Source organism: Caretta caretta, chromosome 1 (genome assembly GCF_965140235.1).
Source record: "Caretta caretta isolate rCarCar2 chromosome 1, rCarCar1.hap1, whole genome shotgun sequence".
In the NCBI taxonomy this organism is placed as follows: domain Eukaryota; kingdom Metazoa; phylum Chordata; order Testudines; family Cheloniidae; genus Caretta; species Caretta caretta.
Genome location: NC_134206.1, coordinates 329,288,640 through 329,312,149, shown reverse-complemented (window position 1 = coordinate 329,312,149; position 23,510 = coordinate 329,288,640). Strand labels below are relative to the sequence as shown.

At 40.0% G+C, this 23,510-nt stretch overlaps 1 protein-coding gene across 2 annotated transcripts in view; it reads right to left on the bottom strand.

Moving 5' to 3' along the window:
* RELN (reelin) overlaps window positions 1-23,510 on the bottom strand; it is a 468,214-nt gene that overhangs the window by 237,228 nt on the left and 207,476 nt on the right. For both annotated transcript variants that reach the window (XM_048836399.2, XM_048836401.2), the window contains exon 7: window positions 5,147-5,243. In XM_048836399.2, the coding sequence (XP_048692356.2) occupies window positions 5,147-5,243 (97 nt within the window). The remainder of the gene's footprint in view (window positions 1-5,146; window positions 5,244-23,510) is intronic.

Here is a 23,510-nt window from a genome sequence, read left to right as displayed (position 1 = left end):
CAAAGAAGATCACATGTTAAGACGGCCCAAACAGGGACGTGCTACAGCAGTGATTAGCAGTATGGTCCCAGGGAGACTTAGAAACGACAGAGGTTGATGTTTGAGAACTGGCTTTTGAACATACACATGCATGCATGCTACATTCAGAGGGGAAATTTCTTATAGATAATTATAATATGATCTTAGTAAAAAAAGCCAGGAAAATTTCTTATGGTTGGTAATAATCTGTGAACTAAGAAGGAGTTCATGGCTATATATTAAAGGCTTTTCACGTTATGTAAAGCATCCACTTTTTAGAAATGCATCTAAAAACCTGGCCCTATGTGTACGTGTCCTATGCTGAAACTGTACCTCTAACTCTTTAAGATCTTCCTAATGAACAGCAGTAGTCTCTCAACAGATATAATGAAGATTTGCTTAAATAATTTAAAAAACCCTTTAAAGAAACTTTAACTCTTTATTCGTGTCCTTTTAGTTAGGATAGGTTCAACACTGGCATTACATTTATCCTGCCAAATAATAACGTGCTTCTGGCTTGAGTTATGAGCAGCTATTATTTTAATTTACATTCAGTTAATTCTGTTGTATGGGTTCTAATTTAAACAGAAAAGCCTTCAATTTATCAGTGTTCTGTGGCTCATATCTTCAGTAGATTAAATGTATCAATTACCATGGAAGAGGTATTCTCGTAGAATTAAATTAAACTGTTACCAAAAATTAATTGGCCAGTACTTTTTGATAATTAAATCTTCTTTTAATGGCTTTATCCCTTTAGAAAATGATGTAAATACAGGTTGTTAGGAACTGCTTACATTAATTATACCAATCAAGGCAGTAGGGATTGGGGGCTGCAGATAAAAAGGAACCTGCATTTTCCAGAAGGGTGAGAAATTTAATGAACATATATTGTTTTGCTTGCAGCACATCAGCAGCTATCAGTTTCCCTATGATTCCAGTCGTGGTGATGTCCCAACCAAACAACGTGTGGCTTGGCGTTAAAATCCTCTATATCAGGAGTACTAGACTGCTGCTCTCAATGGCTTCATGGGGGAATCAGTGGGAGGATAGGGAGGTTAAGGGTCAATGGCTTCATGGGGGAATCAGTGGGAGGATAGGGAGATCAAGGGTCAATGGCTTCATGGGGGAATCAGTGGGAGGATAGGGAGGTCAAGGGTCAATGGCTTCATGGGGGAATCAGTGGGAGGATAGGGAGGTCAAGGAAACAAACCAGCTAATTAATTTAATTTTGCAAATTCCTCTCATCTTGCTTAAGTATTTCAAAGCAAAAATAAAATGTACAAGCACCCTGAGCCTGAGATGTGAGCAGGGATTTCAACAATCATGCGTAAGGACAACAAGATAAAGGACTGGTTTAGGATGGAGAAAGGAAATCTGATTATTTAGGGAGGAAGAGTGTTAGGATATAGATATTCAGGCCTGTCTGTAAAGGCCCATACTCTAAGAATTGAGGTGTATTCTTATCACTTGGCTAATTATAGAGGTATAAAAGAAGGAATCAAAATCACTATCTGCTGGTGTAAGGGCCTTCTCTTACTGTGACAGTTTGTGGCCCTGTGCTTAGGCTCAGGCCTTTGGCTAAGCAGCAGAGGCAGCCATAAGCTGGGAAGCGAACGGTCACATCCTCACATTCCAAACTAGTCACATTGAAATAAGGTGCTATTGGGCTGTTAGGAATACAATCCTGTCCTGATAGTGCCTATCACCTCCAGAGAAAGGGAAGTGCCTAGAAAATGTAAAAGGAAAACTTAGTTTGATAGCATCCTGTCTGGCAAGAACTCACTTATCAATAGCTGGGATGTGAAACCCTCACTTCTGTATTGTCTTGTCATTATAGTTTCCACTTTGCTATTGTTTGTCTGTATAATCTCTGTCTGGTTCTGTGATTGTTCCTGTCTGCTGTATAATTAATTTTGCTGGGTGTAAACTAATTAAGGTGGTGGGATATAATTGGTTACATAATCATGTTACAATATGTTAGGATTGGTTAGTTAAATTTCAGGAAAATGACTGGTTAAGGTATAGCTAAGCGGAACTCAAGTTTTACTATATAATCTGTAGTCAATGAGGAAGTGAGTGGGTGGGGGTGGGCGTGGGCATGGGGGTAAGGGAAATGGGAACAGGGAATGGGGGTAAGAAAATTGGAATCATGTTTTGCTAAAGGGGGAAATGGGAACAGGGAATGGGGGTAAGGAAGTTGGAATCATGTTTGGCTAAGGGTAGGAATGGGAACAGGGACACAGGTGTAAGGCTCTGTGGTGTCAGAGCTGGGAAGGAGGATACTAAGGAAGGAAACTGGAATCATGCTTGCTGGAAGTTACCGAGGAAGGTAAGTGAGAGTCAGGTAGTAGCAGGGGGATGGAATAAAAAAAAATAGAAGAAAGAGTTGGAGGAAAAATAAAATATTACATAATGAGTATTAAAATTCATCATCTGTGCGACAGAGATGCTCTGTCCGGTGACCTAGGCACTGGACGGGGAACGAGTAACAAATTGGTTCTAGTCTTGGCTCTAGCACGACTCTCTCAGTGACCTTGGATAAGTCATTTAACCTCTTTGTAGCTCAGTTTCCCTCTATGTAAAATGGGATAACATTTACCTTTCTCCCAGGGATGGTGAGGTATAGAAATGCTTTTATAAGGTGCAGTAATTATTATGCTAGAATGAAGACTTGTAAGATTTTGATTTATTCACATCCGTTAGGCATAATGATCAATATTTTCAGTTTCAAAGGGTATGGTATGGTAGTGCCAGTTAACCACCAGGTCATGTGACCACTTTAGCAAATTACAGTCCAGGTTTTTAAACCCAAATTTATAATTGCAGAGGGTACTCTAAATTATACATATTTAGTGGACCACAATAAATTAATTATAATGAAAAGCACGGCATCTGTGGGCTGAATTTCAAGCATCCTAAACAGCAATGAGTGACAAAATGTGGAAAAAGTATCCCAAACATGTGACTTCAATTTTTGCATGGACACAAAATGGAATCTCTTTCTTCACAAGTATATCAAGGCATTAAACGAGACACAGTACATGCAAATAACATTTAAAATAGTAGACAGAGGCAGTTCAGGATCAATGGCAGAATTCTTTCACAAGGTTTGGGTATAAGTGAAATGAGAAACAGTGAGGTTCCATTATATCCATGAAATTTGTGAAATATTTTTAAATGAGTTCGCCCGTCACCATAACACATGCATTTGTATTGTGTTTGTCAAATACCACAAGGCAATGCAAACATTAAAAGCACATATTAATATGATCAAATTTAGCATGCATATAAATGGTAACAGATACATGCTATTCAAATGTGTGCATATTCGGCAAGGTTCTATTACTGTCACCAATGTGTCATTTAGTGGTTTTGTAAAATGAATGTAGTTTACACCCATATGGTATTTTGTCAGTGTCCTGGTATAAATGGCCACAAGTGATTCAAGGGGAGTTGTGCCTGCTTAGGCCAGGGCTAAATTTGGTTTCAGGAGTACTGTGTAAGATATAATATTACCAAAACTCCCTGTCTTCAAAAATCACAAGACCACCACTCCCCAAACAAGAAAATCTTAAAAATCATTAAGATTATTTTAAAATTGCCTACATTTTGGGTTGGATTTCTGACTACCAAATTCCTCACAGAAAGCATCCCGCCTCTTTTGCACATGCATCTGTGGTCACCTGCTCAGAGCCAATTGTAGGATTGTTGTATAACTTATACTTTGTTTTCCATACCCACTGGATCCCAAATTAATGCAAATCACACTACTTTGATACTAACATCTATTTTACACCCAATTTACACCCAGTGTGTAATATTTATGGTGACAGATACTGCAATCCCATGCAGTATCTTTGAGGACCACTGTATTAAATTTATAAATGGTTTACATATGATTATGTTCTACTCCATGGGGGAGGGTTACCATAGCTCCTACAGGAACTAAAAATAGGGAGGGGGAGGGGATTAAGGTGAGTCACTGAGACTAAACAACTCCAGAGATGTCACACCAACTGGGGTGGTTTGCATGTACTGGTTCTGGTTAAAACTGGGTTTTCCAGAGACTAAGAAACAAAGAAAGGGCTTGTGGTATAAAAGGATGAGCTGGAACTGACTCATGGCCTTTCTGATCAAGCAGATCGATAGGATCTTCTGTCCAAGGGGGGCCCCAAGTTTTGTGAAAGGGTTGGAAAGACTTTGGCTTACTGGGGCCCTGTATGACTGAAGGATGAGTCCTGGTATGTTTAGTGTGTGTTTAAACCTTTTCAATGTTTCAATAAGTTTTCTCTGCTTTTACCTTAAGAATAAATGTGCTTACTTAGAAAGAGCTGTGTGGTAACTTGGAATTGCTGGCAATACACTGTTCATAGCCTTTGGAGAGAAAGCAACACACAGGCACTGACCTTTAGGCAGACTGGCTTGCTGGGGATATCACACTGGCAGGCAGGGAGTTGTGCAACCTTGAAATCCCCAGTCAGAAGAGGGGTCCCTGCCCAGAGGCAGGTGATAGCTGGAAACCAGAGACCTGGCTGGACAGTCCTGGAGCGGACCAGAGAGGTGGCAGATATCGGTGCAGTTATCCTGAAACTGTGACCTCATTTACCTCACCACTGATTTTGGCAGAGACTTCTACGGAACTGGCAGGTAATTAATCCAGGCTGCATGTGACTGCTTTAAAGCCACAGAGTGCATTATTCCCCAGTGATATTTTACACAAACAAATTAATTTTTTTTTACTATAAAGAAAATAAGACACAGCCAAATAAAATAAGAGAGGAAAAACTGAGACTTTATTTTGTTTGTCTAAAATGAAGAAAGCATCTCAGGCCCCAAATTTGGTTTTATATTCTGGCCTCCCAGCCTTTTCTAAACATTTAAATAACTTTCATGAAAGTTTATTCAAAAGGTTTCCTGGCCATGTGCAAAAAGCAAGAAAAATATTTAGAAAAAATGTGAGGAGTTTTAAACATTTAACTTTACTATCCTATGCATTATTGAACTGCTTGAGAATCTCTTTGCTGAACACCAAGCTTTCAAAGCACACCCAGCATCACTGTGGTTGATGAGGTCTGAATTCAAAACCTGAAGTCCCATGACCCATGCAAATTAGCAAACATCCACTTACCAGTTCTCTTGGACCATATGGCTCACAGAAAGTGACAGCATTGCCATGCATAATTACACCGCACTGCTCTCCAACCTCACAGTTACTACATTCAAACCTGCAGGAAAACCAGAACACATCAAGCTGAAAATTATAAATCATACATCTGGAGCTGTAAAAACCTGCTAAACTGCTAAAAGAAGAAGGTTTGATTTTGACACTCAGACAAATGGGACGATTTAGTTATCCCAACACTGAATTTAAAGGACAATCATACGTGACAGATGTCTCTATTTAGAGTGACAAAACCTAAATTTCAGAAAAACGTTTACTTCCCCACCCCACTACTGTCCATCAAAAAAAGCTCTGACAGATTTGAAAGAAGTGCCCCTACTTTATTTTCAAATGTGCCCCTAATTATGGTTTTCCAACTTCATTTTCTCTGGGGCTATATTCCTTTCATAATCTTTACAACTCACTTAATAAACTATATACAAACCCAACACCATACAATCAACAATTTATTTCCATTGCAGAACAAACCAATGAGGAACTGTTAAAATTGGATAGGCTGTGTATGTCAGGTGGTCTCACTGTGAGTTATTAAATATTATGTGGATACTGATACCACTTAGGTCTAGAGCTAACAGATTTTTTGCTTTGCTTGCCAAACTGAAAAATTGTAAAAAAAGTAATTTCAGGTTGACCAAAAACAGTTTGTGGGTGAACCAAAACAGTTGAGTTGAATGAAACATTATCTTTAACAGAAAACAATTTTTTCAGCTATTATGTAGCATTTTTCGAAGACTAAAAGCGTGGGGCTTATTTATGGTGTTTCTAGGAAATTGTCTTGGTCATAATAAACAACGTGACAAAAGGAAACAACAACTAAGGTCACATATATTTCAAATTTCAGAGTAACGGCCGTGTTAATCTGTATTCGCAAAAAGAAAAGGAGTACTTGTGGCACCTTAGAGACTAACCAATTTATTTGAGCATGAGCTTTCGTGAGCTACAGCTCACTTCGTCGGATGCATACCGTGGAAACTGCAGCAGACTTTATATACACACAGAGAATATGAAACAATACCTCCTCCCACCCCACTGTCCTGCTGGTAATAGCTTATAAGCTATTAATTATATTAATTATTATAAGCTATTATTATAATAAGCTATTACCAGCAGGACAGTGGGGTGGGAGGAGGTATTGTTTCATATTCTCTGTGTGTATATAAAGTCTGCTGCAGTTTCCACGGTATGCATCCGATGAAGTGAGCTGTAGCTCACGAAAGCTCATGCTCAAATAAATTGGTTAGTCTCTAAGGTGCCACAAGTACTCCTTTTCTTTTTGCATATATTTCAAACATCAGCATACTACCTATGGACCATTTTAAACATGTTTCCTGGAGTAGTTTTGTAACACTGGACTCATTTAGTCATAGACTATAATAGATCTTATTTAAATAATCCATATTCCTGCTAACAATACGCTGTTACTCATTTTATGTGCTTTTACTCATTTTAAAAAAAAGGCTCCAGAGGCAACCCTGGCAATTACGGGCCGATAAGCCTAAATTCAGGACCAGGCAAATTGATTGAAACTATAGTAAAGAACAGAATTATCAGATACATAGATGAATATGATTTGTTGGGCAAGAGTCAACATGGCTTGTGCAAAGAAAAATCATGCCTCACCAATCTATTAGAATTCTTTGAGGGGGGTCAACAAACATGTGGAGAAGGGTGATCCAGTGGATATAGTGTATTTGGACTTTCAGAAAGCCTTTAAGTCCTCACCAAAGGCTCTTAAGCAAACTAACCAGTCATGGGATAAGAGGAAAGGTCCTTTCATGGATCAGTAACTGGTTAAAAAACAGAAAACAAAAGGTAGAAATAAATAGTCAGTTTTCAGATTGCAAAGAGGTAGATCGTGGTATCCCCCAGGGATCTGTACGGTGACATGTGCTGTTCAACATATTCATAAATTATCTGAAAAAAGGGGTAAGTAATGAGATGGCATTTGCAGATGATACAAAATTATTCAAGATAGTTAAGCCCAAGGTTGACTGTGAAATGTTACAAAGGAATCCCACTAAACTAGGTGATTGGGTGACAAAATGGCAGATGAAATTCCATTTTGGTAATTTCAAAGTAATGTACATTGGAAAACACAATAGCAACTATACATACAAAATGATGGGGTCTAACTTTGCTGTTACCATTCAAGAACGAGATCTTGGAGTCATTGTGGATAGTTATCTGAAAACATCTGCTCAATGTGCAGTGTCACTCAAAACAGCTAACAGAATGTTGGGAATCATTAGGAAAGGGATAGATAATCAGAAAGAAAATATCATAATGCCAGTATATAAATCTCTGATATGCCCACAGCTTGAATTCTGGGTGCAGTTCTGGTCACCCCATCTCAAAAAAGATAAATTAGAATTGTAAAAGGTAGAGAGAAGGGCAACAACAATGAATAAGGGTATGGAACAGTTTCTGTATGAGGAGAGATTAAAAAGATTGGGACTTTTCAGCTTGGAAAAGAGATGACTAAAAGGGAATATGATAGAGGTCTATAAAATCATGACTAGTGTGGCGAAAGTGAATAAGGAAGTGAATAAGTGTCTGTGATCTATGGTCACCTGCTCAGAGCCAATTGTAGGATTGTTGTATAACTTATAGTTTATTTTCTATACCCACTGGATATTTATTCCTTCACATAACACAAGCACCAGCGGTCACCCAGGAAAACTAATAGACACCAGGTTTAAAACAAACAAAAGGAAATACTTCTTCACACTATGCATACAGTCAATCGGTGAAACTCGTGGCAGGGGATGTTGTGAATGTCAGAACTAGAACTGGGTTAAAAAAAGAACTAGATAAGTTCCTGGAGGATAGGTCCATCAATGGTTATCAGCAAAGATAGGGATGCAAACCCATGCTCTGGTCCCTACTCGTTGATTGCCAGAAGCGAGTATTGGACAACAGGAATGGATCACTTGATGATTGCCTGTTCTGTTCATTAATTAATCTTTATTAAATACACTCTTAATAAAAGGGATTAACTGTAGTGGTAATAAAAGGAGCATCTCTTATGCCGCATTCCTTTTTGAGGTGAGATCCACTGAAAGTGAGCACTCTCATAAACAAAGAGAAAACTTTGACAAGAACTAAAAGAAAAAGGAATGCCATTGCGTGGGAGTAGTTTTCAGTTGATAACGGCATCTGAAAATACTTCCAGTGCCCATGAAGAAGCCTCTGCAATAGATTGGAAGGAAAAATATTTGCAGGATGAGTGCTGGTTGGTGGGACTGCAGATGACCCAGCCAAGTTCTGAAATATCTGCTTCAAATACACTATTCACTCATCAAAGACCCAAACAATGTAATAAACAAGCAATACCAAGATTTAACAGAAGAAAACCTTTACGTTTTTAACTGTGGGCACATTTTCAGAACAACTGTGAGAATTTGCCTAATCCCAATCTAGTACATCAGCAACTGATGGGTAGACCTCAGAGCAAGTTTGAGCCAGGAAGAAAAGAAACTAACAACTCTCAGAGCAAAGCTGCTAGTCAATGGGTTCAGGAAACAGATGCTACCCAAATGAGTGTGAGTGAGGCCATCCAGCAGTTAGTGGGACCTGCTTGTCATGGCTATGTTTACCTAGATGGGGTAAAGAGTACCTGCCTAATAGATACTGCTTTTCAAGTGACCTGCATATGTGAAACTTTCTATTATGAGTATTCGTCTTATCAAAAGTTACAGTCTATTGGCAATATACTTCAGATAGAAGGGGCTAAAGTGGTCCTGAGAGGAAGAAAATCAGTGACAATTCCACCTGGCACATCCAAAACAGTGCCCAGAATTCTGAAATTTGCTGTGAATGAATTGGAAACTGTTGTAATGCTGGAAGATCCAGGTATTGCAGTTGGACCTGGTGGGCTAGCAGTTCTGTCTCAATTTGTTAAAGTCACTGGCTCCAGTATGAGAATAGGGGTACAAGTCAAGAACTTAACAAGGAAGGACGTCATATTGAAACCTCACATTGTCATTGCGAAGGGGTAAGCAGTTGAGTGGATAAAACCAGTACCAACCCAGGTTTCAGCAGTTGCAACTGAAGAGAGGGACAGTGTCATATTACACTGGACTTTGAAGGATCCCCTCTCAGTGCTGCTGAGAGGGAAAGGATTGCTGAGACTGTCAGTAAGGAAGCTTATAAAGCTTTTGCTGTTCATGATCTAGACTTTGGAAGAGTTTCAGAAGTGACATATCGATTGAGCTCACAAATAATGTGCCTCTTAAAGGAAGAACTGGAAGGGTTTTGCCTTCAGATTTTGAAAATCTATGCGAGTTGATGGCCCTTGGAGAGGATGAGGAAACATAGTCCATTTGCATTACCTGTGGTGCTGATGTGTAAGAAGACTGGAGCTCTCAGGATGGTGGTGGATTATTGAAAACTGAGCAGCATTACCCGAAAGGATTCCTATCCATTATCCAGGATAGAAGAAACCTTTGCCTTATTAGCAGGATCTAAATGGTTTTCTGTATTGGATCTAAAGAGAGGATACTATCAAGTTCCAGTAGAACTCACAGACTATCCAAAGACATCCTTCACTATGCCGTTTGGTAATTGGCAATTCAAAATGATGCTTCAAGGTTTGACTAATGCTTCAGCTGCCTTCCATTATCAATGTGTATTTTTACTGGAGTCTAAGAGCTGAAAAGCTGCACAATCAAAGTTGAATTAAACATTGAAAATAAAAAGTCTCCCCAAAGGATGACTAAGAGTTCAAAGTTTTATCTCCCTCTTATAAAATCTCCCTTATAAAACTCATGGGTGCATAAATATATTTTTCCCAGATCAGCTTGGCAGTGACCTTGAGAATTTTTCACATCCCTCTGCAGCATGGGAGACGGGTTGCTTGCTGGGCTCATCTGGGTATATCTCAAATTAATAAATTCCCTGTCATTGCAGGGGCCTTTGGCATTGGTGCATCTTGCCCCCTCCAATTCTCTGCTTGTGGCACACAACATCTTAGTTTCCTCAGGATTATAATACTTTGGTCTAATTTTGGTGTGCGTGGCTGGGTGTTGCTGGTTGCCTGAAATATACAGGAGGTCAGACTAGATGATCTGGTGATCCCTTATGGCTGTAACTCTAAGATTCTATGATATACAATCAGAGTCATCAGCTGATTGGGATGACATATAGGATTTGGCTCACACTGATGACAGAATACTGACTGTAGAGAACAATTAGCCAAAGGATAGCAATGTCAATATCCAACAGAAACTAGACCTTCTACATCAAACACTTAGGTTCGCATTCATTCCTGACATAATTCTATTGGAGCAAAGGATGAATTTGTTCCATCCCATTTATTTCTTGTTGATACCAGTTTGCACTCTGATAACTGGCATTTTTAGTCTCTTGGTCATGGTGGTCATACCTACAGATTTACATAAACGGTATCTCTTATTTACAGAAGAGCATGAGCTACTGTTCACAGTAACTTTTGCCTTCTGTATATTGTGACATAGCACTGTGTATCCAACTGAGTTGGCTATTGCTCCCCTTTGCTGGTTTAGCCTATGCTTTAGGGCAGATATACAAATTGGTCTTTGATTCTATTAGATTTACTATGCTATAGTTAAGCTTGTCCATTGACTGATCCCATAGGCTTCTCTCACATAGACTGCCTGAGACTTGGACATTTCCATGACATTAAGAATGATATGCAAATGGTTTCCCCACGTTCTGTTGTAGTTCAGTCTGTTTAGGGCTTTTTTTCTTTACTTCCACTTTTCATTTATTCTTTTGATGGTGTATCCTTCATGAGATCAGATGAAAGGTAAGGAGACATGAGATGCCAGTGATTCACTGCTGGCACAAAAGATGGACTTCTACAGAGCTCATAACTGATTTGTATAAAAATCCCTATTTGTTTACCCCCTTCTCCTAGCTTATGTTACTTGCCTGTCTTTCCTTAGTCTCCTCTAAGATTTTATATGAACTCCTCAGAGCTGGGCTGTCCATTTTTTGAATGTCTGAAAAGCCTTTAACACATTCTGAGTGCTAGCATAAACAAATCAATAAAGTAGTAATAATATATTCCTGCTCAAGTGATGGAACCACAGTTACTGGGGCCTATGACATTGCAAAATCATCTGATCAACTTGTCATCTTTTTCTTCTTCTTTGATTCCTGTCTGTCAGCTTAACAGCACAGAAGGGGCCGAATGAAATCTTTCCACCACTTTATCATATACCAGCTTCATAGCTTCTTTTATCTTTAAATCTTTTTGTTTTATGTCATTCTTCACCATGTCTATTCAAAACATCCTTGGCCTTTCCCCATATCACCATGTATGGTATCCTTTCTGGGTCCATTCTTGACATGTGTCCAAACCTTTGCCGTCATCTTTCTCGATTCTTCTGTAACAGCTTTATTTCTTGCCCTAGCCATTTTTTCTCTCTTCATTTTTAATTTTTGTAGTCTTTAAACTCTCAAGTATTCTCTTCTGCCAGGTTCTAGTTCTTCGTATCAGAGTTTGATCTTTACCTCTTTCTCTTGTCTTCCAATTGTCATATTTTTTGTCTTTTCTCTTTTTATCTTCAATCCAAATTTTATGCTTTCCTGATCTACCTTGTCATTTATTCTCTGTAAATCCTCCTTGGTCAATGCAGTGAGGTCAATATCACCTGCAAATCTAAAGTTATGCACTGTCCTATCACGTAATATGACTCCTCCTGTTTCATCTCTCAATGCTACAGCCATTACTGCTTCCAGTACTCAGTTAAACAAATCTGGTGATAGCATGCATCCTTGTCTAACTCCTATGGTCATCCTGAAACATTCCATCAGTTTCTTGTGTACTCTCACCTTACACACTGTCTTGTTGTAGATGTTTTCTGTCAGCTTGATCAGTTTTTTGGGCATCTCATACATTCTTACAACTTGCTACAGCTCTTTCTGACAAATGCTATTGAAAGCCATCTTGAAGTCCATAAAATAGTTACAACAGGTTCATTTGTGTTCTGTGTACTTCTCTGGTATCTGTATAATCATGAATTACTGATCTGTTGTACTTCATCCTGGTCTATATCCTGCCTGTTCCTGTGTAAGTGCCACATCTACATATCTCTTCATTCTCCTCAGCAATGTCTTGGTGAATGCTTCGCCCAGCACACTCAGTAATCTGATTCCTTTGTAGTTCTTGCATTCACTTTTATCTCCTTTTTTATAGACTGGTTCTATTATAACTTTCCCCGATTCATTCAGCATTTGCTCTTGTTTGTAAATCTTAATGGACAGCTTGTGCATCACCTTTACCATGTGTTCCTCACCTGCTTGCAGCAGCTCTGTCGTTGTCAATTCCCAGTACCTTTTTCTTTTTCAAACTTTCTATCAGGATCTTTATTTCTTCTAAGAATTTTGATATCTGCTGTCTCTCATTTGTGCTGGGGAAGTTTCTCCAGGACCACTTCAATCTACTCTGGTTTTGCACATTGTACAGCTGTTCAAAATATTCTTTCCATTGCTTATTCTTTGCTTGTTCATCCTCAATTACTTGTCCGTGATTATCTTTCACTGCTGACATCTTCAACTCATATGTCTCATTCAGTTCTCTTAACTTGTGATACAATTGTGTTGTATTTCTCCTCACACAGTTTTCTGCTTCGCATATCCAGGTGTTTGTCTCTGCTTTCTGTTTTATCTCTTTGTTCAGCCTTTTGTACTCATCTCTTAGACTTACACCCTCCTATTCTCCTTTATTGTCCTACGCTTGTCACTCAACTGCAGCACTTCAACCACTATCCAACTTGGTTTCTTTGTTTTGGGCTTGTAGTCCAATACTTGTTCAGTCACTCTCATAATCCCATTTTATATACTATTCCATGTCTCGTCAACATTCATTTCTTCTTTCACCAGAGATTTGCTGAGGACTGCACATATACTTGTACTATTGTAGCTGCACTGGATTTGATACTGAATCTTGCCTTCAGCATATGAGGAGATAATGGGTTAAATGCCATAAAAGGCTGGCTTACCTTCGGCTTTAGAACCAATGCAACTCTGTCATGGCATCCACTATTTTCTTTTCTTGATGTCAGTATCCTATGGTCATCATGGTACAATTCTCCTTCCCGACTCATTTTGCATAGACTGATAATTTCTCATAATGTTCAACTTATGCACCATTACTGCAAGTGCTTCAGCCTGGATCAACTTTTGAGCAGCCATAATGCTGTCCCAACAGATGGCCATAAGCATAGTCAGCAAAAAGACTGTCCATGAGTACCACATGGAGCTGTTTATGGCACAGTAGTTAAGACATTCAAATGGCTGTCTGTTCTGAGTTATGGGCCAGTGAAAATGAGCTATCCAGATGGATTCACTTCACTTCCAATAGTCAGATATTGGATATATACATAGTGACGGGGCAAGGCCAGATGGCTATAGAAAACTGGTGGGAGATAGATATATTAGCTCCAGGCTAAACAAATCCCTGGTACCAGGATAAGTTAAATGGCAGCTGCTCCAGGTCAATTAAGACACCTGGGGCCAATTAAGTACTTTCTAGAAGGCAGGGAGGATGCTAGGTTGATTGGGACACCTGAAGCTAATCAGGGGCTGGCTGAAACTAGTTAAAAGCCTCCCAGTTAGTCAGGTGGGAGTGCATGTCAGGAGCTGTGGGAGGAAGTTGTGCTGTTGGAGAGACTGAGCAGTACACACCATATCAGGCACAAGGAAGGAGGCCCTGAGGTAAAGGTGAAGTGGAGTTTGAGGAAGTGGGGGCTGCTGTGGGGGAATTAGCCTAGGGAATTGTATGTGTCATGTTTCTAAAAGGTCAGCTACCATAGCAGATACTATTAGGGTCCCGGGGCTGGAGCCCAGAGTAGAGGGAGAGCATGGGCTCTCCACCCCTTTTTGCCCCCATGATTAATCACTGAGACTGGGAGACAACAGAGACTGTGCAAGGGAGGATAGCTTCTCCTCACCGGCTTATGATGAAAATGGGTCAGTAGACTGTGACCCTTGTCTCTAGAGAGAGAAGGGCTACCTGGAGGGTCACAGTGAGCCTCTGAGGCTAGCGAAATCCGCCAGGAAATGTGGGACCCACGGAGGCAAGGACAGACCTTTGTCACAATATATAAATGCTCGTTCATCCACATGAAGATAGTTCTGAGTCCTGGTGAATTGGTGGTTAGTGTTTCATGCAGCTGCGCATTCTCATTTACCAGTTCTTCTGGCTTCCCATGAGAACTCTCCTGAGGTAACTGAAATAAGGTTCTTTATTGTAGCTGACTTTCTGCAGAACAGAACAACTTTGTGAGAACACAATGCCCTGCAGATTTATGAGCGTTAAGATGTACTGAGTGATTGATGTAAGATTTTCAGATGCTTTTTCTAGATGTGGTGAATTATTGATTGGATTTGTTATTCTCAGTCTCTTCAGATTTGGCCCTGGGTCAATTCATTGTAGGGATGGCTTTCTTTCACCAAAATCTATTACAGGAGTCTCTCCTTAAGGTCAGGTTCAGTTCTGTTTTCCAAAACAGAATAAGATATTATACCAGAAAGTAGTTTTTCCTCTATACAATCACATTAAGGTACTCTTAGCAATTAATATTGCTGCAGCTTAGTAAATCATTATGAAAGAATAGTTATGTAAGCTGGTGCACCTCCTATTGACTTCATTATGATTTCTGTCCACTTAAACCAGGGCTGAATGTGGCCCATAATTTTATTTTTCTTTACAATAAAGGTAAGGTGTGTATGAGGGGAAGTCAGAGTATTATCAGGAGAAAGGCATAGGAAGGGAAGGTAGAGAATATTTGTTTTGTGTGTTTCCAGTGATTCTTCTGAAAAAGAATGTATCGTGTCTATGGATTTCAGCATGCATAAAAGATAGGAATAAGAAAAAATCAATTTCAGGGGACTTTTGAACATTTCTGACCAGCTCAGAGTGGTATCGTATCTATAATAATAGCACATTAGTGTCCAGAAAATACACAGATCAAACTGCTTTCTTTATTTGTGAATTTCATTATTCCATTCCATAATAAAAATAAGACAATCCAGAAGCTATCAGTATATTCAGGAAATTAACAGAAGCCAGACTGAGAGTCAGGAATCCTGATACGTTTTCCTTACTCTTCACTGTTGTATGACCTTGGGTAAGTCCTGACACAGGGAAGAAAGGTAAGCAGCACGATACGGACCCTGGACTTCAGGAAAGCAGACTTCGACTCCCTCAGGGAACGGATGGCCAGGATCCCCTGGGGGACTAACTTGAAGGGGAAAGGAGTCCAGGAGAGCTGGCTGTATTTCAAGGAATCCCTGTTGAGGTTACAGGGACAAACCATCCCGATGAGTCGAAAGAATAGTAAATATGGCAGGCGACCAGCTTGGCTTAATGGTGAAATCTTAGCGGATCTTAAACATAAAAAAGAAGCTTACAAGAAGTGGAAGGTTGGACATATGACCAGGGAAGAGTATAAAAATATTGCTCGGGCATGTAGGAATGTTATCAGGAGGGCCAAATCGCACCTGGAGCTGCAGCTAGCCAGAGATGTCAAGAGTAACAAGAAGGGTTTCTTCAGGTATGTTGGCAACAAGAAGAAAGCCAAGGAATGTGTGGGCCCCTTACTGAATGAGGGAGGCAAACTAGTGACAGAGGATGTGGAAAAAGCTAATGTACTCAATGCTTTTTTTGCCTCTGTTTTCACTAACAAGGTCAGCTCCCAGACTGCTACGCTGGGCATCACAAAATGGGGAAGAGATGGCCAGCCCTCTGTGGAGATAGAGGTGGTTAGGGACTATTTAGAAAAGCTAGACGTGCACAAGTCCATGGGACCGGACGAGTTGCATCCGAGAGTGCTGAAGGAACTGGCGGCTGTGATTGCAGAGCCATTGGCCATTATCTTTGAAAACTCGTGGCGAACCGGGGAAGTCCCGGATGACTGGAAAAAGGCTAATGTAGTGCCAATCTTTAAAAAAGGGAAGAAGGAGGATCCTGGGAACTACAGGCCAGTCAGCCTCACTTCAGTCCCTGGAAAAATCATGGAGCAGGTCCTCAAAGAATCAATCCTGAAGCACTTGCATGAGAGGAAAGTGATCAGGAACAGCCAGCATGGATTCACCAAGGGAAGGTCATGCCTGACTAATCTAATCGCCTTTTATGATGAGATTACTGGTTCTGTGGATGAAGGGAAAGCAGTGGATGTATTGTTTCTTGACTTTACCAAAGCTTTTGACACGGTCTCCCACAGTATTCTTGTCAGCAAGTTAAGGAAGTATGGGCTGGATGAATGCACTACAAGGTGGGTAGAAAGCTGGCTAGATTGTCGGGCTCAACGGGTAGTTATCAATGGCTCCATGTCTAGTTGGCAGCCGGTATCAAGTGGAGTGCCCCAAGGGTCGGTCCTAGGGCCGGTTTTGTTCAATATCTTCATAAATGATCTGGAGGATGGTGTGGATTGCACTCTCAGCAAATTTGCGGATGATACTAAACTGGGAGGAGTGGTAGATACGCTGGAGGGGAGGGATAGGATACAGAAGGACCTAGACAAATTGGAGGATTGGGCCAAAAGAAATCTGATGAGGTTCAATAAGGATAAGTGCAGGGTCCTGCACTTAGGACGGAAGAACCCAATGCACAGCTACAGACTAGGGACCGAATGGCTAGGCAGCAGTTCTGCGGAAAAGGACCTAGGGGTGACAGTGGACGAGAAGCTGGATATGAGTCAGCAGTGTGCCCTTGTTGCCAAGAAGGCCAATGGCATTTTGGGATGTATAAGTAGGGGCATAGCGAGCAGATCGAGGGACGTGATCGTTCCCCTCTATTCGACATTGGTGAGGCCTCATCTGGAGTACTGTGTCCAGTTTTGGGCCCCACACTTCAAGAAGGATGTGGATAAATTGGAGAGAGTCCAGCGAAGGGCAACAAAAATGATTAGGGGTCTGGAACACATGACTTATGAGGAGAGGCTGAGGGAGCTGGGATTGTTTAGCCTGCAGAAGAGAAGAATGAGGGGGGATTTGATAGCTGCTTTCAACTACCTGAAAGGGGGTTCCAAAGAGGATGGCTCTAGACTGTTCTCAATGGTATCAGATGACAGAACGAGGAGTAATGGTCTCAAGCTGCAGTGGGGGAGGTTTAGATTGGATATTAGGAAAAACTTTTTCACTAAGAGGGTGGTGAAACACTGGAATGCGTTACCTAGGGAGGTGGTAGAATCTCCTTCCTTAGAGGTTTTTAAGGTCAGGCTTGACAAAGCCCTGGCTGGGATGATTTAACTGGGAATTGGTCCTGCTTCGAGCAGGGGGTTGGACTAGATGACCTTCTGGGGTCCCTTCCAACCCTTATATTCTATGATTCTATGATTCTATGATTCTAAGTCACTAAAGCCAACATTTTCCCCAAGTTTCCACTAATATTGAGTTTCTTGATTTCTGGGTGTCCAATTTGAAACATAGAGGGGCTCATTATCAGGGTGCTAAGCACCCACAGCTCCACTTGAAGTCAGTGAAAGCTATGGATGCTCAGTATCTCTGAAAATCAGATTCTAAGTGTTTCAAGTTTAAGCTCCCAAATTAGCAGACACTTCTGAAAATTTTGGCTTAAACATCTCTTGTGGCTCAGTTTCACATGTTTCTAAGACTGGGATTATACTAACCTGATTCGGAGGGTTATCTTGAGAAGTAATGAATATTAATGAAGTACTTCAAAATTCTCATAAGAGATTTACTGTAAAAGAGAAAAGTAATAGTACCCTTCTCAGTTAAAGTCACTTGGTTTCTGACTGCATCCAGATTATCAAGAAAAGCCATCACTCAGTCAGTCACTGCTGATCATGTACTAGATATATTTACGTACAATTTTGACAAACTGACAGAGATATTGTGACACAAAGTTCTTCTGTAGACAACTTGTTTTAAATAACTAAATCATTTCAAGTTCTTTTATATTGACTTCATGTAACCTCAGCAAAGTAGATGTATGATTCCATTTTTGCTCAACTATGTTGCTGATATAATTGTTCTGCTTGATTATAAGCATTATTTTTATTTTCTGTCCCCAGATTTTTGTTTTTCATAGCTCAGATCCTGCATGAACCCTTACTATTTATGTATGTGCTGTCTCTCAGTAGGGAAGCATTGTCTATAAATATAGTGTAAGGAATACTCATGCACTAGTAAGGGGATAAACTAGATGACCTAACAGGTCTTTTCTCTCTCTAATTTCTAAGATACTATGAATATAAAGTGGTTCAGCTGCTCAGATACTTTTCTTCCATAATCTCATCTATGAAATATATTGTGAAGAGCTCTGGATAGCTGTCCTTCTAATAATCTGATCATTCATCTTCTTTAGGATTATTTTCTCATAAGAAGTATGAGTAATCCTGATCTCAAATCTTCATGTTCCATTTGAAATGTATTGCTCCAGAGTTAATTGCTCAGTAGCTTGACAGAAATATATGGACAGTAAAATAATTGATATGTATTTCCCTAGATCATCATTATTCTCTTGCATGTATAGAAATAAGAACACTTCAATTTGCTGCGCTTCACTTCCTCTTTGTGCAAACAGTAATGCTAATTCCTTATACCATTTGTACTGCAGGAGAGCAGTATTAACTGTCCTAGCTAGGTGTGTCTCTTTGCATAGTCTTTGCCACTTTCTTGCCTTACATCTTCATTCAACTTTCTCTTCATTTCTTTTGCTTAGTGTCACTATTGATAGATGTTCATCTAGATGTCCTTTCTGCAGAGCTCCCATTGCTTTCCTCTGCTCTCTACAAATGCCACCTCTGTCCATTTCTACTCTTTTCTCATTGTGCTGAAAGACAAACATCTGTTGTTACCTTGTCCCCATTTGTCATCTTGTTTTCTACCAGCACCTTGTTTCTATCTAGAATACACTAGATTGCTGACATTATATTGCCTGATGCCTTCTATGATCCAAGAAATGTAACGGGGATAAACATCTCAAACAGCCACATAAATCTTTGTGAAGTTTCATTCTTGGCTTTACTGCAATTTGGAGATCATTTTAGGACCTTTGTCTCCTTCCACAGAACTTTCACCCACCTCTTCGCCACTGAAAATATCACTATATATCTGAACACTTCATTTCTCATAGGCTATGAATAAGAGTTGGAGTCTGTTTCTTAGTGATTGATTTCATATGCTCTGCTTTTCTTCATGTCATCGTCTAAGAGGTGGTTTTTTTGTTTTTTTTTTGGTAAGTGATCGCTGTTATGACTGTTGATGGGATTTGAGATGAAACACAGTTTCATGCTGGTAATGAGAGCTGCTGGACTTAAGCCAGTAGCAGCTTTTATTTTAAATCATTTTTTAAATTTACTGAATATACCCATGAGTATGCTGCTTATCTTGAGCAGCCTACTATTTGAATGAGAACTTTTGTACAGCACAGGATAGATCACTGACAACAGGTGTTCTTGACTAATTTATAGATCTTAGAGATTTTTCCTCTCTCCAGTTTTCTTGCGCTGAAGTTAAAGCATTGCTCTTAAGTTAACAATTTTTTTTTCTGGATCTGCTTTCTAATTTTGTAGCCTGTTCTGGTTATTTAGCACTTTGCTATAACATTCTCCTCAGGGAAAGTTGGAATGTTGTGCCATGGGGTCATTATCACTGCTATAAAGAGTACACAAATACTAGCTGTAATGACCCTTATTTAGTCTTGGTGTGTGAGTAGAAATTTATCTTAGTTGCACTGTCCTTTTGCAACACATGTGAGGAGTTATAAATCAATAGGCAGTAACAGCCAGATCAGTACAATGCTCCAGGACAAAATACAGTTATTTCATGTGAGGCTTCTACAAGTGAGGAAGTGACATGCTCAGTCTCTACAGGGTCTCAGAAAATTAAACACATATAGCCATGAAATGGCCTGTCGGTGCACTTGAACTGTGCATCCCTGGCTGCAGTTGTACATGCCATGAAGGTACTCTGGATGGCTGGGGCAGCATCAAGCACAACCAAATCAAAATTGCTATTTACGGATTGGGAAGAATAGACAATAGAAAACATGATAAACCTCTTTTCATCTTTACACAAATAATGGCTAGAACTAATTATTAGTGGGGCTTAGTCTCACTAGCCCCTAGTGACCAGCCCCCACTAGAGCTGCATGCAAGGCAGCTGCTACTACATTCTGAGCAGAGCAAATCAGGGAAAGAATGGGATGGGAAATACTGCAGTTGCAGTTACAGCAATTGTTTGTGGTAAAGAGAGGATCTCACCAGCTGCCAGGGGAAAAATGCGATTTTAGGGTAGTTGGCATAAACAGTTAGTAATCCCTGACTTAACTCCAGCTACACAGTCAAGGAAGAATGAGATTTCTGATTTAAGCAGGTCTTCACTGAAGGCAGTGTCTCTGGAGAAATCCTCTATGCAGCAAAGTGCAGGATACCTTACAAGAATTATTCTTTTCCCCTTAATTTTTTTCTAACTTAATTTATTGTTGCTGAAAGGTATCAGGCTTATTATTATTTCTAAAGGTACCAAAAGACCTGTGAGGATCAGCGCCCCATTGGACAGATGTATAATAGGGGATAGACATCACAGTGAAGACTAGAGTCCTTTATCCAAATAGCAGGTATGGCACTAGTGCAAAGTCCCTTCACATTGCCACACCAATATGTCTCAAGGTTATTAGAGGGACCAAATCTAGGGGACAGGAGTTCAGTCCATGGCCTCTCTGTTGAGACTTCTAAGAAGCAAGGATGGACTTATGAATAGGGCCCAGTGAATAAATAAGTTATGGAGGCTCCCAGTAGCTAGGCCCTCTGTGAGTGATGAAACATCTGTTGTGGAAATAATGCCGTCTCTCATTTCTTTCCTTTAAGTCTATTTAACACACTGAAACTAAAATTATCTTCATTGCCTGCTACTCTGTATTCCATTATAAAGCCCTTGATCTATCCAATCCCATGAAAAATGAGATATTTATATTTTGAGATTCCAGATTCTCATCGCATCTGCCCAGAATTCTTAAGGAGAACATACAAAATGTAACAAAAGGAGAAAAAGATAGCATTAGAAAAAATATATGCAACAGACAAATATCTGTGAAATTCTTATAAACTACAATCTGGATACATAAAAAGGTGAAACTCTAAAAGATGTCACAGGAGGAAAACAACATATAGCAGACTGTAATAAAAAAGAAAAACTAAGTCAGATCTCCAGCAGGGAAAATATACCTCAGAACCAGCCATAAACACAAATAGAACTAAAGCAATCACTGTTCATCAGATAAAAAGCAGAATTTGAATTGCATGGAAGAAGCTTTGCATTTGTCAAGAGTTTCATTGAACAGAATAAGTTAACCCACCAAACTTTCTCTGTCTATAAGGCGAGTTGTATTAATTGAATGAGGCAGCAAATGGCAGGGACCATTATTAATAATCCCATCCAAATAAAGGGCTGTGTGGGGGAAGTAGCCAAGCTAATTCCTGGTGCCCCTTTGTGGTGGATGTCCAATGCAGGTACTCCATAGGGAGGGGCTACAGTGATCAGATAAATGGTTTGGTAAAGGATTTAAAGGAGGTGTTTGTTAAAGAAGCGGAATGGGAGTGGGTGGGTGGGTTGGGGCACCTATGACTGGTATGGCTGGGAACCAACCCACCCCCTCCCTTTATAGCCCACTTTAACCCTCATTTGAGGGGGGATGGCAAGATCCCAGCAGTGGATTGGCTGGGGACCAGGACAGAAAAGAGTGGGGGAGGCTGACAGAAGCCCCCAGGCAGCTATTGAAATGATCATGGAGTTACCTGCACTGTACACTTTTATCTGCCAGGTAGTTGCAGACATCTAATAATAAAGTAGTGGCCTAATTAAACCACATCCAGTGTCTCCTGTCTTGAATCCGGTATAGCTGGCCAATGTTCACACTTAAAATCTTTCTCTTAAGACTGATATGATAATAATAAAGGGTATTAGCTGGTACCCAGGAGAATTATAGTTTACTGGGTTGTACTAGTGCCATGATTCCCTTTGGTAGCATAGTGTGGCCCTGATAGTGTGGTAATGCTTCTCCCAATGTTCCTCTCCTGGTTCCATATAAATACCCATTTACCGGACAGCGGGTTTGTGACATTACATGAAAGACATCCATTTAACAAGTCATTATTGACAGAACTGTGACATTACAATGGCTTGGTGAAGCTGTGTTTCTACCTTTAGAGGTTGGGGGATGAGGGACACACAAGACTATTTTATATAGATGAATATATATAGCTTTGTTATATATCAATACAGTAACTTGCCCTTGTCAAGAGTGATCTTGCAATTTAAGAACATTTGCATGTTAGTGCCTATGGTGTACTGTAAAATGGGAATTTATAATGGAGTCTTGTGGCTTTAAGAGCCAAAGTGCAGTAGCAGTATCTCTGGGATACACTTGTAAAAAGAGCTTTATTAATAATTGCTGATTTGTTCCCAGTTATAAGGTAGATATACAATTGTTATAATTACTTACCTCATTTGAAGTTACAGTGTGAATCATCTCAATGTCATCCTCTCACATTTATCTTCGCATAAATGTCATCATTATGTATAGAGAGACAAGGTGGGTGAGTTAATATCTTCTACTGGACCAACAGAAGTTACACACTTAGCCACTCCCTCAGAAGTTGGTCCAAAAAAGATATTACCTCACCCACCTTGTCTCTGTAATATCCTGGGATCGACACGGCTACAGCTACACTGCAAATCATTATGCATATCCATCGAGACAAATTCTGGTCCCACTGAAGGTAATAGGAAAAACTCCCATTGACTTCAGTGGGAGAAGGAATTGGTTCATTATGGGTAATGATGTTGCATCTGTTTAAAATAATGTTTTTGATTTCGCGCAAAATATAAACTGAACTTTAAATTTACTAAGGATACAGTGACACCACTCAAAGGAAGAATGATTTGGTGGCTAAGGCACTGGGCTATGACTCAGGAGAGCAGGGTTCAGTTTACAGCTCTGCCACAGATGTCCTTGGTAAGTCACTTAATCTCTCAATGCCTGAGTTCCACATCCGTATAATGGGGATTGTACAGCCTTTCTTCCACCGTTTGGGTGAAATCCTGGCTCTGTTGAAGTCAATGTTGATTTGCCATTGATTTCTACGGGGTTAGGATTTCACCTTTTGTCTGTGTAGTTTATATAGGTTGTGATCCTGCAAAGACCAACACACTTATTTAATTTTGCATACTTTGAGTAGTCCCACTGAAGTCACTGGGGGCATCTAGATGCTTCCATAATACAAATACATAACCATAATAATAATTGAAGCATATTCACTTCCTAAAACAAATGTAAAGGGAAGGAGAGACCTGAAAC